The sequence below is a fragment of the Myxocyprinus asiaticus genome, chromosome 44 (assembly GCF_019703515.2).
Source record: "Myxocyprinus asiaticus isolate MX2 ecotype Aquarium Trade chromosome 44, UBuf_Myxa_2, whole genome shotgun sequence".
Classification (NCBI taxonomy): domain Eukaryota; kingdom Metazoa; phylum Chordata; class Actinopteri; order Cypriniformes; family Catostomidae; genus Myxocyprinus; species Myxocyprinus asiaticus.
Window position 1 is genome coordinate 33,719,940 of NC_059387.1, and position 17,346 is coordinate 33,737,285.

The following is a 17,346-nucleotide window of genomic DNA, read 5'->3' on the forward strand; positions in this document are numbered from 1 at the left end:
TGATAAGTACTGTAGTATGTTTTGGATTAAAGCACTTGCTAAATGACTGTTTTTGCTTGTATCTCAGTGGGTTGGAGCAGCGTTCCTTCATTCAGCCCGTTACTGGGTGAGACGATCATTGAAGATGTGACGCAACTGCAGTATGACATTACCGGACTTACAGCGGTTAGTATATAGAGTTATGTATGTAGAGTATAACATACAACAAAAACAAAGCTACTACAGTATATAGAATACAACTATATATACACTCCAGTGTGTACACATAGAATTTCTATACACATTTAACTTCTTAATATTAGGTTTTTTTTTTTTATGAACTGATTTTAACTTTTGTTATTATTGTTATTTATATATTATACTTTTTGTTGTATGAAAATCAAATTAAAACCTCACTTAGAGACTCTTTACCAGGCCTTTTTGCACTTTTCAGATGTCTTTTATGTACAGATTTGACTGTTTTGCCTCGTCCCAGACCCAGACTTTCAAGGTTAAACTGAAAATCTGTTATAAAAATACAAATTATCACGTTTAAAACTATGATCATCTAAACAAAGAGTGAAATTAACTATCCATTTCAATATTCATTGTGTGAAAATAAATTCTACCAATTTTCAAAAATTGACTGTCTCGCAGTTGTGGCGTCATTTCCACCACACCAAACAGTTTTGCCCCTAATGAAGTTATTTTTTCAAAAGTTAGTGTACTTGTTAACCAAGTGGACAAAAGTGTCAGTGAAGAGCATGAAATATGAGACAAGTGATGTTTGAAGAAAACAAAGAAAAATCAAAGTAAATCTCTCTTTGTGAGCAGAATATTTTAATTGGGCGTCATTTCCAATCAAGCTGAAATGTTGCCAAATTACACAAAAAGTGTGAAAAGATTATTTTGTGTAGTAAGGATACATAACATGTTCATTGTAAATTACTTTTGAATTGTAATCTGGAACTGATTGAAATTCCGTTCAGTAATGTAATCTCTTGGATTACATTTTAAAAAATGTAATCTGATTGCTTTTGTATTACTTTTGTATTACTTCTGACCTAATTATGTTTATTTGATGTCACATACATTTGAGTAGGATAATCTCGTACCATTTTGACAATGTTGCTTGAATGCATTAAAGAAAACTTAATGGATCAAAATACTAAAATTGATATGATGTTTTTGAGTGTTTACTCACTACTTGTTTCTAAGTGAAATAAAAGATGCACTTAAAGTGTTCTTACTTTGGCAATTTTGGCATTACAAACGGCATTCATGTGTGGAAACAGATCAGACTAGTCATATTTGTGAATCAATGTCAAAGTCTTGAAAGTTATCTCAAAAGCAAAAGTGAATTCATGTACATTTTTGAAGCCGAGTAAAAAAGCAGTTCGTGAAACTAAAACTAACTTTACAGCACTAATGCAGTCGGTTCGACAATTGCACCCCCCCCCCCCTTCAAACACTCAAAGATTTACAGAACATATATCAGAAAGAAAGAAAATATTTTAAATATTTAAAAAGAAGAGGAAACAAATAGTGAGTTAACACACACAAAATCATATCAATATAATTAATGATGAACAATTTACTGACTTTACATGATTAATATAATTAATATCAGATAGATAGAGACAGAGATAGACAGACACACAGACAGATAGATAGATAGAGACAGAGATAGACAGACAGACACACAGACAGATAGATAGATAGAGACAGAGATAGACAGACAGACACACAGACAGATAGATAGATAGAGACAGAGATAGACAGACAGACACAGACAGATAGATAGATAGAGACAGAGATAGACAGACAGACACACAGACAGATAGATAGATAGAGACAGAGATAGACAGACAGACACAGACAGATAGATAGATAGAGACAGAGATAGACAGACAGACACACAGACAGATAGATAGATAGAGACAGAGATAGACAGACAGACACAGACAGATAGATAGATAGAGACAGAGATAGACAGACAGACACACAGACAGATAGATAGATAGAGACAGAGATAGACAGACAGACACACAGACAGATAGATAGATAGAGACAGAGATAGACAGACAGACACACAGACAGATAGATAGATAGAGACAGAGATAGACAGACAGACACAGACAGAGAGATAGATAGAGACAGAGATAGACAGACAGACACACAGACAGATAGATAGATAGAGACAGAGATAGACAGACAGACAGACACACAGACAGATAGATAGATAGAGACAGAGATAGACAGACAGACACAGACAGATAGATAGATAGAGACAGAGATAGACAGACAGACACACAGACAGATAGATAGATAGAGACAGAGATAGACAGACAGACACACAGACAGATAGATAGATAGAGACAGAGATAGACAGACAGACACACAGACAGATAGATAGATAGAGACAGAGATAGACAGACAGATAGATAGATAGAGACAGAGATAGACAGACAGACACAGACAGAGAGATAGATAGAGACAGAGATAGACAGACAGACACACAGACAGATAGATAGATAGAGACAGAGATAGACAGACAGACACACAGACAGATAGATAGATAGAGACAGAGATAGACAGACAGACACACAGACAGATAGATAGATAGAGACAGAGATAGACAGACAGACACAGACAGATAGATAGATAGAGACAGAGATAGACAGACAGACACACAGACAGATAGATAGATAGAGACAGAGATAGACAGACAGACACACAGACAGATAGATAGATAGAGACAGAGATAGACAGACAGACACACAGACAGATAGATAGATAGAGACAGAGATAGACAGACAGACACACAGACAGATAGATAGATAGAGACAGAGATAGACAGACAGACACACAGACAGATAGATAGATAGAGACAGAGATAGACAGACAGACACACAGACAGATAGATAGATAGAGACAGAGATAGACAGACAGACACAGACAGATAGACAGACAGACACAGACAGATAGATAGATAGAGACAGACAGATAGATAGATAGAGACAGACAGATAGATAGATAGAGACAGAGATAGACAGACAGACACACAGACAGATAGATAGATAGATAGATAGATAGAGACAGATAGATAGAGATAGACAGACAGATAGAGACAGATAGAGACAGACAGATAGATAGATAGACAGACAGATAGATAGATAGAGACAGAGATAGACAGACAGACAGATAGACAGATAGATAGAGACAGACAGACAGATAGACAGACAGACAGAGACAGATAGAGACAGACAAATAGATAGACAGACAGATAGATAGATAGATAGATAGATAGATAGAGACAGATAGACAGACAGACAGACAGACAGATAGAATAGATAGATAGATATAGATACAGACAGACAGATAGATATAGACAGACAGATAGATAGATAGATAAATAGACAGACAGACAGACAGACAGATAGATAGATAGAGACAGAGATATATAGATTAGGTAGGTAGATAGATAGATATAGATAGATAGATAGATAGATAGAGACAGACAGACAGATAGATAGATAGACAGACATAGACAGACAGATATAGACAGATAGTATAGATAGATAGATAGATAAAGACAGTATATATATATATATATAAGCACTTACTGATTAAACCACTTCACACAAAAATAAAAATTCTGTCATCATTTACTCACCCTCATATTGTTCTAAACCTGTATAATGTTCTTCCGTGGAACACAAAAATTTATGTCTATATGTGTGTGTATGTGGGTGTGTGTTACAGGGCACCTGTTATTATGTCCAGATATCAGCATATAACATGAAGGGTTGGAGTTCACCTCAAACATCTGAACCTGCATGTGCTACACCCTCGAGTGAGTCCTCACGAACATACACAAACACACCCAAACACGCATACACCCACACAAACAAACAAACAAACAGAAAAAAAAATTCCGCAATTAAACAACAAACTGCGGCTGAGGTCAACTGAAGTTTTGTTTCCTATGATGTTGAATGACGTATAATGTGTTTGTGTGTTTGAATTAGAAGTGTGATTGTGTGTGTGTGTGTTTGTGTTTAGTTGTGTAATATTTGTGTCCTTGTTTCTATGTTTGTGAGGACAAGCCCTCCTTTTCTCACATGGATTTGACGGCACTTTTAGACTCTGAGTGTGTGTGTGTTTTGAGCATGCTCATTTAAATGTGTGTTTGTGTTTTTCATTTCGACTCCCTCTGGAAATATTTGCATGTCTGCGAGAGACCGTAAATTCGCAGACAGAACGACTCTTATACATCAACACACACACACACACACACACACACACACACACACACACACACACACACACACACTTGTTGTCTCCCTCCACAATACACACTTACATATACACGGCGCATTTTTAGGGATACTTAGAAATTATTTTACACCATTTCTCTTATTTACAACATACTTGTGTTCTGTGTTTTTCTCTCACACACTCTTTTATAACACACACACACACACACACACACACACACACACTGAGGTTAGCTAGGCTGAAGAGAGGGTCTGTGTTCAGCGTTCCGGGAATAGAGCGCCCATGTTTTCCCTGCTTCCTCGGGAATCGGCCTGCAACCAACACACCATCACAACATCATCCTGTTTACCATGCGGAGTGTGTGTGTGTGTGTGTGTGTGTGTGTGTGTAACGCTGTCTCAACTCAAGCAACACACACACGTTACACAATCAAACGTATGTCGCGTTTACTAAGGCAAAGCTTCACTATGACTATTGCTCATGCTTAGTGAGGGTTAACTATAAATATTAAACTTTAGCATGTAATTCGTCCTGCACTGTTTGTGCTATGGTCATAAATGATACCTCAAATCATGCAGCTTATCGAGGAGAGGTGTGATGTCACTTTTTCAAGAGATCAGACTTCTGATTTTTGCCTGCTGGACAATAAAACGACGAAAAGATCCCATAGACTTGCATTGAATTAGGGAACAGAATATCACACAGGGGTTCCCACAGTCATGGAAAATCTGGAAGTAATAGTCAGTGTCTCCTGCATCACTGTTAAATCTTCAGTGCTATGGGAAAATAAATATTTTATGCGAGTTGTGAGGTTGCAGTTTGAATTGCATATAATGATTAAAAAAAAATGGGAACACTTTTCAATAAGTTTCCGTTTGTTAACAACATTAGTTAACATGAACTAACAATGAACAAAACTTTTACAGCATTTATTAATCTTTGTTAATGTTAATTTCAACATATACATTTTTTAAATCAAAAGTTGTATAAGTTAACATTAATTAATGCACTATGAGCTAACATGACTTAACAATGAGCAGTTGTATTTTTATCAACTAACATTAACGAAGATTAATAAATACTATAAAAAATATATTGTTCATTGTTTGTTCATGATACCGGTTGCACTTTATTTTACAGTACAGTACATTACTAGGTACTAACCCTAAACCTAACCCCAACCCTAACCTTATCCCAGATTAAGTACATTAGTTAGTTACCTAATATTACTCAGTACTTTCTTGGGTAAGTACGCTGTAAGTATACTGAAAGTACACATACTGTAAAATAAAGTGAAACCATGATACCTAATGCAATAACTAATGTTAACGAATGGAACCTTATTGTAACCCAACTAACAATTTGTGGTTCCCAGAACGTTCTGGAAATGTTATATTTTCATTCCCAGAACAGAACATTTAAAGTACGTTTTTGCTTTTCCAGGAAAGCGTTCTTTACGGAAATAGAACGTTCCCCTAACGTTCCCTTAACCTCATAATTTCCAGAACTGTTCTGCAACCATGCTGCAACCTCAATAAACAGACAGGCCATCGATGGATGAATTATTTAGTATAATAAATGTAATTAAAATCAGCCACAGCACATTTAGGAAGACGAATATATCCTTTCTGCAACCTTGCTGTATGTCACTACCACACTGAAAACACATACGTGAGCACCGCAGACATTAATATGCAGATATTGAAGAAAAGTGTTTCAAATAACCAATGACTTCAACACAGTCGAGAGTTTTTTAAATATCAGAAATAAAATATAAAGTCAATTAACAAAACACTTCTCGGTTAAACTTGCACATCATGTTCTTTTCGATTATATGAGTTAAATCTGTATCAAATCAATAACATTTATAGTTAATCTCACTTTTAAGAAGATATTATTTATTAAGGAAAGTGATTAAAGAATGTCAGTCAGCGACAGGTCCCGGAATGACCGTTCATTTTTACATTGCGCAAGAATGCGAATTTCTGTGGCTGAATAGAGCACGTGCGGATCAAATGCACATTCACATAATGAAGCTTTCAGACGCAGGCAGGTAAGAAGATAGCCTATTAGATATTAAAATAAGATATTGTGGTGGGAAGGTAAATCATTATTGTATGCTTTTCTCATCTTTTTATTATGATATGTTCAAATCGCATGTTCTGTTATCTTTTTTCTACATTTAATTAAATGATATACTGCTGTCAGTCATTGTTGTTAATCAACTCTGCAACATTTCTGAAAAATAATCAAATACTGTATATGATAATAAACAATTATATAAAATGTGAAGGAAAAATACAACCTAAAAATAACCATTAGAGAATGTTCTGTATAATTGCTCTATAGATTGTATACAGTGCATCCGGAAAGTATTCACAGCGCTTCACTTTTTCCACATTTTGTTATGTTACAGCCTTATTCCAAAATGGATTAAATTCATTATTTTCCTCAAAATTCTACAAACAATACCCCATAATGACAACGTGAAAGAAGTTTGTTTGAAATCTTTGCAAATTTATTAAAAAATAAATAAAAACGAAAAAAATCACATGTACATAAGTATTCACAGCCTTTGCTCAATACTTTGTTGAAGCACCTTTGGCACCAATTACAGCCTCAAGTCTTTTTGAGTATGATGCTACAAGCTTGGCACACCTATTTTTGGGCAGTTTCTCCCATTCTTCTTTGCAGGACCTCACAAGCTCCATCAGGTTGGATGGGGAGCGTCGGTGCACAGCCATTTTCAGATCTCTCCAGAGATGTTCAATCGGGTTCAAGTCTGGGCTCTGGCTGGGCCACTCAAGGACATTCACAGAGTTGTCCCGGAGCCACTCCTTTGTTATCTTGGCTGTGTGCTTAGGGTTGTTGTCCTGTTGGAAGATGAACCTTCGCCCCAGTCTGAGGTCCAGAGCGCTCTGGAGCAGGTTTTCATCAAGGATGTCTCTGTACATTGCTGCATTCATCTTTCCCTCGATCCTGACTAGTCTCCCAGTTCCTGCCGCTGAAAAACATCCCCACAGCATGATGCTGCCACCACCATGCTTCACTGTAGGGATGGTATTGGCCAGGTGATGAGCGGTGCCTGGTTTCCTCCAGACATGATGCTTGCCATTCAGGCCAAAGAGTTCAGTCTTTGTTTCTCATGGTCTGAGAGTCCTTCAGGTGTCTTTTGGTAAACTCCAGGCGGGCTGTCATGTGCCTTTTACTGAGGAGTGGCTTCCGTCTGGCCACTCTACCATACAGGCCTGATTGGTGGAGTACTGCAGAGATAATTGTTCTTCTGAAAGGTTCTCCTCTCTCCACAGAGAAATGCTGGAGCTCTGTCAGAGTGACCATTGGGTTCTTGGTCACCTCCCTGACTAAGGCCCTTCTCCGCCGATCGCTCAGTTTGGCCGGGCGTCCAGCTCTAGGAAGAGTCCTGGTGGTTCCAAACTTCTTCCATTTACGGCTGATGGAGGCCACTGTGCTCATTGGGACCTTCAATGCTGCAGAAATTTTTCTGTACCCTTCCCCAGATCTGTGCCTCGATACAATCCTGTCTCGGAGGTCTACAGACAATTCCTTGGACTTCATGGCTTGGTTTGTGCTCTGACATGCACTGTTAACTGTGGGACCTTATATAGACAGGGGTGTGCCTTTCCAAATCATGTCCAATCAACTGAATTTACCACAGGTGGACTCCAATCAAGTTGTAGAAACATCTCAAGGATGATCAGTGGAAACAGGATGCACCTGAGCTCAATTTTGAGTGTCACGGCAAAGGCTGTGAATACTTAAGTACATGTGATTTTTTTCGGTTTTTATTTTTACTAAATTTGCAAAGATTTCAAACAAACTTCTTTCATGTTGTCATTATGGGGTATTGTTTGTAGAATTTTGAGGAAAATAATGAATTTAATCCATTTTGGAATAAGGCTGTAACATAACAAAAATGTGGAAAAAGTGAAGCGCTGTGAATACTTTCCAGATGCACTGTACGTTCTGGGAAGGTTAGTTTATGGTTATAAAAATAAAACCTAAAGAGAACGTTCTTGGAACGTTAGGGGAAAAAAATAACCAATCGGGAACCATATGCTAACATTAGGGAAACATTCTGTGTTTGCTGGGAAAGTATTACCAAAAAACATGATAATACGTCTTTTGATTGTGTTGCGTTCGCTAGCTGACTGCAATCCAAAACAAACATGCAGCGCGTGACTAGTTTTCTGTAGTTCCATTCACAAACAAATGACTCTTATGAACTGGTTCTTTGACTGAATCATTCCAAATGGCTCGTATGAATTGGTTCTTTGACTAAATCATTCCAAATCACACTAATGAACCGGTTCTTGTACTGAACCATTCCAAATTACTTTTATGAACCGGTTCTTTGACTGAATCATTCCAAATGACTTTTATGAACCGGTTCTTTGACTGAATCATTCCATATGACTCGTATAAGCCGGTTCTTTGACTGAATCTTTCCAATTCACTTTTATGAACCAGTTCTTTGACTGAATCATTCCAAATGGCTCGTGTGAATTGGTTCTTTGACTAAATCATTCCAAATCACTCTAATGAACCGCTTCTTGTACTGAAACATTCCAAATGACTTTTATGTACCAGTTCTTTGACTGAATCATTCCATATGACTCGTATAAGCCGATTCTTTGACTGGATCATTCCAATTTACTTCTATGAACTGGTTGTTTGACTGAATCATTCCAAATCACTTTTATGAACCGGTTCTATGGAGTTCGGAATGCCATACTTCCCATACTACTCTTACTAATGTCATATATGTCTGTGGCAGAAATAGTAAGAGTTTTATAGTAGTATGTCATTCCGAACTTTGAATAATTCCAAATTAATCGTATGAACCGCTTCTTTAAGTGAATTGTACCAAATGACTCTTTTGAGCCCGTTCTTTGACTGAATCATTCCAAATGACTCTTTATTTTCCGGTTCTTTGGCTAAATCATTCCAAATGACTCTTATTTTCCGGTTCTTTGGCTAAATCATTCCAAATTACTCTTATTAACAGGTTCTTTGAATAATTCCAAATGACTCTTATGAACAGGTTCTTTGACTGAATCATTCTAAATGACTGTTATGAACCCATTAACTCACCAACTCACATGTTATCGGTTTTAATCAGTCTGACGAATCCTTCACTGAACTCAATGAATCAGTCACAGTGGTCACTAAATAATCAGTCATTTGTTCACATGACAGCATGTATTTAAAGACAACAATACAACATAATAAATGATACAATAAAAAATGTAACAATTAAAATGCTTCCAATTAAACAAATACAAATATATATACAGTGTATATACATATATATATATATATATATATATATATATATATATATATATATATATATATATATGTATGTATATATATATATATATGTATGTATATGTATGTATATATGTATATATATAGATAGATAGATAGATAGATAGATAGGTATATATTCATAACAACCACTTAGAATACATTTGCAACTGAATAGCAGCAACCACACACAACACCATAGCATCATCTTCTGATTTTATTTATTTATTTATTTATTTTTTTATGAAAAAGTAAATTTTTATTGTTTTAAGGTAAACGTATATATTTTATTGTGATGTAAGGTTAGCCTGAAAATCGTTAAGTGTGCTTTCAGAACTTCGGAAAAATCTGTCACACTTTTTATCATGTGTATCTGTTGTTTTTATCCACGATGAATGCACTTGTTTTATATCTCTTTCTCTCTCTCGTTAGGTTGGAGGGATGTTGACGGGCTGTCATCTCGCCATAGGGGCGTGAATGAGGCGTTAGAGCTTCTCCTGGTGCAACTTAAAGGGGCACATCGTCACTGCACATGCCACGGTAAAAACCTACTTACTCACCCAGAACCTGAATGAAAGCTCCCCACATTCACTGAGAGCCACTGAAAACACCACCTCAAACATTTCAACCCCTTTAAACAACTGCTGAGTTAATATTCCAGAGGTTGGGACCCCGAATGGACTGAATGTGTGTGTGTGTGTGTGTGTGTGTCTCGTGGGGTCGACTCCGGGGGTCTTGTTTGTTATTTTTAGGGCGTCAGGACTGAGGGTTTACTTACTGTCAGTTAAGGGAGATAAATTAGCCTTGACTGTTAACCCCACTCTCATTTATTCACTTGTGGTTGTGTGTGTGTGTGTGTGTGTGTGTACTGTGTGTGTGGGTCTATTGTTGGTTTAAGCCAAGCATAGTTACACATGACAGAAATTACTCACAACACTAACAAAAATGTACCAACACATAGCATGGTAATACCATTTGTTTCGTACAACTTACCATGCTAATACCACGATTTTGTACATGTTACCAGGGTAAGTTACAATGAAAATACCATGTTTTTGTACAAGTTACCAGGGTAATACCATGTTTTGTTTAGTTTTTTTGTACGTTACCAGGGTAAAACCATGTTTTATTTTGTTTTTTTGTACGTTACCAGGGTAAAACCATGTTTTACATGTTACCATGGTAATACCAAGTTTGTTTTATGTTACCATGGTAAAACCATGTTTCTTTTTACATGTTACCAGGGTAATAGCAAGTTTTTTTTTTTTTACGTGTTACCAGGGTAATACCATGTTTTTGTACAAGTTACCAGGGTAAAACCATGTTTTGTTTTGTTTTTTTGTACGTTACCAGGGTAAAACCTATTTTTTTTACATGTTATCAGGGTAATATAATTAAAAAAAAAACATTTTTTACGTTACCAAGATAACACCATGTTTTGTTTTTTTGTACGTTACCATGGTAATACCAAGTTTCTTTACATGTTACCATTTTAATACTATGTTTTTGTATGTTACCATGGTAAAATATGTTTTTGTACAAGTTACCATGGAAATACCATGTTTTTGTACGTTACCATGGTAATACCTAGTTATCTTGGTAAAAACAAGTTTTTTGTATAAGTTACCATGGTAATGCCATGTTTTTACATGTTACCAGGTAATAACGGTTTTTTACGTTACCGTGTTAATACCATTTTTTTTATTTTTTTGTTTTTATTTGACCATGGTAATACCATGTTTTTGTACATATTACCATGGGATTACTTATACATGTTACCATGGTAATGCCATGTTTTTACATGTTACCAGGGTAAAATCTTGTTTTTTGTTCATTATCTGGTAATACCATGTTTTTGTACGTGTTACCATGGTAATGCCATGTTTTTACATACATATTACCATAGTAATATCATGTTTTTTGTACAAGTTAACATTGTAATACCATGTTTTTTATGTTACCATGGTAATATCATGTTTTTGTACATGTTACCATGGAAATACCATGTTTTGGTTGGTAATACCATGGTGTTGGTTGAACTATGTTGGAGTACCATGTAAGTACCATAGGACATGAATATGGTCATCAAATTAATCTCACAAAGAAATGTCCAGGTCAGATTTCACCCAAAATCAACACAAACATTAATAAATTACAGTACTGTGCAAAAGTTTTATGCACTTGTGAAAAATGTTGCATAGTGAGGATATCTTTAAAAATAATGACATAAATAATTTTCATTTATCACTTAATGTCATACAAAGTCCAGTAAACATAAAAAAGCTAAATCAATATTTGATGTGACCACCTTTGCCTTTAAAACAGCACCAATTCTCCTAGATACACCTGGACACAGTTTTTCTTGGTTGTTGGCAGATAGGATGTTCCAAGCTTCTTGGAGAATTCACCACAGTTCTTCTATCTATTTAGTCTGTCTCAATTGCTTCAGTCTCTTTATGTAATCTCAGACTGACACGATGTTCAGTGGGGGGCTCTGTGGGGACCATGCCGTCTGTTGCAGGGCTCCCTGTTCTTCTATTTTAATCTTTTCTATTTGCAAAAATAATGTTTGGGAGTCTAACATTTATATTTCCTATTGACACACTAAAGCTGAAGATATAAATAACCATCTTAAGACAAATGCTTTTGTGAAACATCTTTTGTGCCTAAGACTTTTGCACAGTACTGTATATTTTGCTTACAGAAACTTATCTTTAGAACCATTAAGGTTATTTGCAATATTTTAACTCCCGATTCTGTGAAAAACATCATTCCTTTTTTCCGATAATGAAAACATCCTGATGATAGTGAGGATAAGTTTTATTCACATTACAGTAATGAGAATTTACAAGGAAAAAGTGATTCATTGTCATGAAAATGTTACAATGTCCAAAAATTTTAATGGTACTAAAAATGGGCTTAATTTTATTTAAAAAGGCTTGTTTTGTTTTCATTCTTTGTTTCATTTTGGGGTGAAATAGGACCTGGACATTTCTCGGTTTTTGTGAGAATCACCCAGTCATTTATTCCCATAGTTTACATCAGAGTACCATGATATTACCACCTGATATCAAATGTGAACCAGGTTATATGAATACCCACATTTTTGTATTGCCTACATTGATTACATGTATTTACTTTAAGTTCATGGCCCATGTTCGCTTTTATTTCCATTTCAGCCACTTCCTCCTTTAATTTCTGTGCTGATGCTTCATATGCACTTTATATGCATTTAGTAAGGCCAATCTGCAACTTTCTTGCTGAATCTAAAGTAATAGGGCCCTAGAAAAGCACTACCTTGAGGAATCCCTTTCAGCAATGTTTACCCATTTCATCTAAAGATCTCTGCTGTGGATAGGAGCTGTTCTGAACTCCTCTGTGTTAAAATCTTTGTTTTATTCCACAGTGCATTAGTTTCTAACTAGTTCTCTCTCTCTGTCTGTCTGTTTAGAACAGTGCAAAGCCCCGTCAAACAGGAAACACTCGGTGTCTAAAAGCCTCAGGCATCTCTTCCAGCCCACCAGCAAATTTGTCAAAACTCTGAAAAGGTACGGGAAAAATTTCAATATTTAATGGCCTCAAAAGGCCACATCTTGCATGGTCTATGACGATCTCTCTCTCTCTCTCTCTCTCTCTCTCTCTCTCTCTCTCTCTCTCTCTCTCTGCAGAGGTCTGTATCTGGCCTGTGTTTTCTACAAAGATGAGAATATTCTGGTCACTCCAGAAGACCAGTTGCCTATCGTGGAGGTGGACGACTCTTTCAGCTGTCATGCACAGGATTTCCTCTGGTTTACAAAGGTAACACCGAGTGTGATGGTGGATTCTTTGGTAGTGTTGTGACCTGCCAACAAATGATTCTTCTTAATAATTCATTTGAACTGATTCACATGTTGGAATCATAAAGAACGCGGCATTTCTCATCGGTACCGGTATATAATTAAACAAAAACATATAAATTAAATTAATAAACTGTAGTGTTAAACTACATATTTATTGCACTACATAAAAGAACATCCAAATCACTAAAAGGGACTTCAGGGGAAACAAATTGATAAATTGTTTTTTGTTGTTGTATTAATTTTAAGACAATAAATAGCATAACATTACAATTCAAAATATAACAAAATGCAGTTTTATATATATATAAACAGAAAATGTAGAAAATAATAGAATAATGTACGTAATTATTGCAAAATGTACATGACTGTACAAAATTATATACTTAAATAAATGAATAAATAGACATGAAATACAACCCTCTACGATCATGTTGGAGAAAGAATCGTCATTGGCTAGTAAATTTTAGTTTTTACTCGCCAGACTTTTGACGACATAATATAACTAAAAAAATATATTAAGCAAACTGAGAGAGGGGGCCTCTTCATATATATCCACGCAATATAGTATATTGTAATTTTTTTTTTTTTTGATTTTGCTTTGATTTTAATCACATTTTAGCTTTTTAAAAATGTACAAATTTCACATTCTATCAATTTATATGATGTCATGAAATCACATTTTTAATAATGATACAAGCTGTTGTTTGTTTGAAATTTTGTACACATTTTTAACAAAACAATTCACAAGGTAGGGAACTAATAATGAAAATTAGGGGTCACGATTGTGAAATTTGGCTGACAATTAATTGTTAAACAAATAATTGCGATTATGACGATTAATTGTCTGTTTTAGGTGTTTCATGAATATGATGATTAATTACCATACAAACTCACTATGTGTGCTTCATGCACACAACAAAATCATTTATACAAATATAGCTTGGGTCATATAATAAAATAAGGATATATGATTTCCTTTTCAGGCTTCAAAAACGTATGAAAATAATTGAAAATGTAATATTTTAATGATCTAAATATGTCTAAAATCTCTCTTATTTTTCCGATTTACTTTTGATCCATTGGACTTTTTCAATGTTTTGTTTTCTTTTGCTTCTTTTGTAACCCAGCCAATCTGTATAGCTATTATATTATATTATATTATATTATTATATATTATATCATATTATATTATATTATATATTATATTATTATATATTATATCATATTATATTATATTATATATTATATTATATTATATATATTATTATATATTATATTATATTATTATATATTATATCATATTATATTATATTATATTATTTATATTATATTATATTATATCATATTATATTATATTATTTATATTATATTATTTTATATTATATTATTATATATTATATCATATTATATTATATTATAGTATATATTATATTATTTATATTATATTATTATATATTATATTATATTATAGTATATATTATATTATTTATATTATATTATATTATATCATATTATATTATATTATTATATATTATATTATATTATATTATATTATATTATTATATATTATATCATATTATATTATATTATAGTATATATTATATTATTTATATTATTATTATATATTATATCATATTATATTATATTATATATTATATTATATTATTTATATTATATTATATTATATTATATTATATCATATTATTTATATTATATTATTTATATTATATTATTTATTATAGCATATTATATTATTTATATTATATTATATTATTATATATTATATTATTTATTACATCATATTGTATTATATTATTTATATCATATTATATTATATTATTATATATTATATTATATTATATATATATATATATATATATATATATATATATATATATATTATTATATATTATATTATATCATATTATATTATTATATATTGTATTATATTATGCAATAGTACAATATTTCTGCCTTAAATTCTTCACTTTCACACATTATTTTAAGGTTCTCTGTTTAACTCACAAGCCCTTATTTCTCATGAAGGAAGACTCTGAGATTCTGTTTCTTGCATTTTATCATCTCCACAGAAATGGAGCAGGGCATCTCCTCTGTCTCACTGCGTGTTATTAATACTGTGTGAATAAACCCACAATGACCATGGACATTTGCCATTACATGGCCGTTAAGTGAAACCGGAGCGCTTTGTGTTCACAAAATTAATACGTTTATACCTTGTTTATATTTTCGCGGGAGAATGGCGCAAGCCTCTGTAGATGGCTTGCACATCAGAGCGCTTGAGATGCGGTTCATCTTCACACACTCTCAAGAGAGCTGCTCTTGTGATGTCCGCGTGCGGTTCTCTGAGATGCTCAGAGTTCAACTGAATGAGACACAAGTGCTTTTTCCTGCACGCTCATGAGACAGCATGCAGGGAAAGACGAGGCTGAATCCAGCTTCTTAATCAACTGCTTTTTATTCAGTAAAAGGGCCTCGGTGCTTCGACACTACACAACTCTATCACTGGCGGGTGAAATGTTAATATTTACTTGCCAGTGGCTAATAACAGACATTTTTTGGTCACACAGAGGGCTGAAATATTGATTTGAGTTTAAATGATTTTGTTAGCACATAACAGAATAACAAATGATTACCCACAATACCCGAATGACTCGTAAAATATCAGTTTAAGCCTAGATGTGCGGTCATTATTCGTAAATGTATGCCTGCTGAATGCTGCGATTGACCAATTAGAATAGAGTATTCCAAAATACTGTATATAGCAGTAGTTTTGGAGGGGATTTAATGGTGCGTTATATTAAAACTAGGGCTGTCAATCGATTACATCGAATTAATTGCATATATAAATATTTGCTGAGATTGATCCTCAAATAAAAATAATTCAGTATATACTGATTAAATAATCTTATGTAGGAATATTTAATTAATTATAAATATGATATATGAATATAATAATTCAGATGATTAAAATACATGGCAGACAAGCATTGATAAGACAATGCACAAAGTGGCTTTAGAAGTCAATATATTGTTTATTTCCATATTATTGAGCATAAGCTTTTCATTGGCCGACAGTCCACAGCAATCCATTTTGCAATTGAATTCATCAGTCTGTGTAAGATAGATTTATTACAAGAGCTTTTCTAAAGATGCATCAATGTACACATGCGCCACAGACGGATGCTTTTGAAACATCTCACTTTTGTTGTGTTTTTAGGACGCTGTCGCAAGTTAGATATAGTTTGAAACTTAGAAAAACGCATCTCAAGATCCATGCATTCGGACTTGCACTCCATCCAGCTGTGCTTGAATGCAAGAACGCGTTCTCATCTTGTGCTGTCACAGGTGTCAAACAAACCTGAGTGTGGTTTGTTAGTGCAGCTGGAGTTTTGCTTACTGCCCCCTGCTGAAAACAGGTGGTACTTCAAGCTTGAATTGCTCTGATGCCAGGAATATAACTTATTATGGTGCAGGGACGTGATTAATTGCATTATTTTATATGTAATTAATCGCACTGAATTAACACGACAGCTCTAATTATGTGGTAACTTGTGTCGGCAGGTGTCGCATCTCTGGGAGGAGCTCAGCTGGATGCAGCAGTGCATCAGTCCTGCACACGCCTCCAGTTCCTGCACACTTCTGACGCGACTCAAACTGCTTCAGGCTGCTGCACAATTACAGGTGATGAAATACTATTAACAAAAAAAACACCCTTACAAAAATACCACACTAAAATAAAAACACTACATAGGCACAATTAAATCATATTGAAACTAAATGGAAATTGTAAAGAGTATTTGATATGAAATTCCTATACAGTATATTTGTCCTGCAGTGTGACATGCTATATTCCATCTAAAGGTTTTTTAAACAGCATTTGGCTGGTACTTTTAAAGTT

General features: G+C 34.3%; 1 protein-coding gene across 4 annotated transcripts in view; it reads left to right on the plus strand.

Moving 5' to 3' along the window:
* Positions 1-17,346, plus strand: part of LOC127434581 (ankyrin repeat and fibronectin type-III domain-containing protein 1) — a 124,181-nt gene that overhangs the window by 86,775 nt on the left and 20,060 nt on the right. For all 4 annotated transcript variants that reach the window (XM_051687405.1, XM_051687406.1, XM_051687408.1 and 1 more), the window contains 6 exons: positions 68-165; positions 3,745-3,835; positions 10,021-10,128; positions 13,040-13,136; positions 13,257-13,386; positions 17,010-17,129. In XM_051687405.1, coding sequence (XP_051543365.1) covers positions 68-165; positions 3,745-3,835; positions 10,021-10,128; positions 13,040-13,136; positions 13,257-13,386; positions 17,010-17,129 — 644 coding nt within the window. The remainder of the gene's footprint in view (positions 1-67; positions 166-3,744; positions 3,836-10,020; positions 10,129-13,039; positions 13,137-13,256; positions 13,387-17,009; positions 17,130-17,346) is intronic.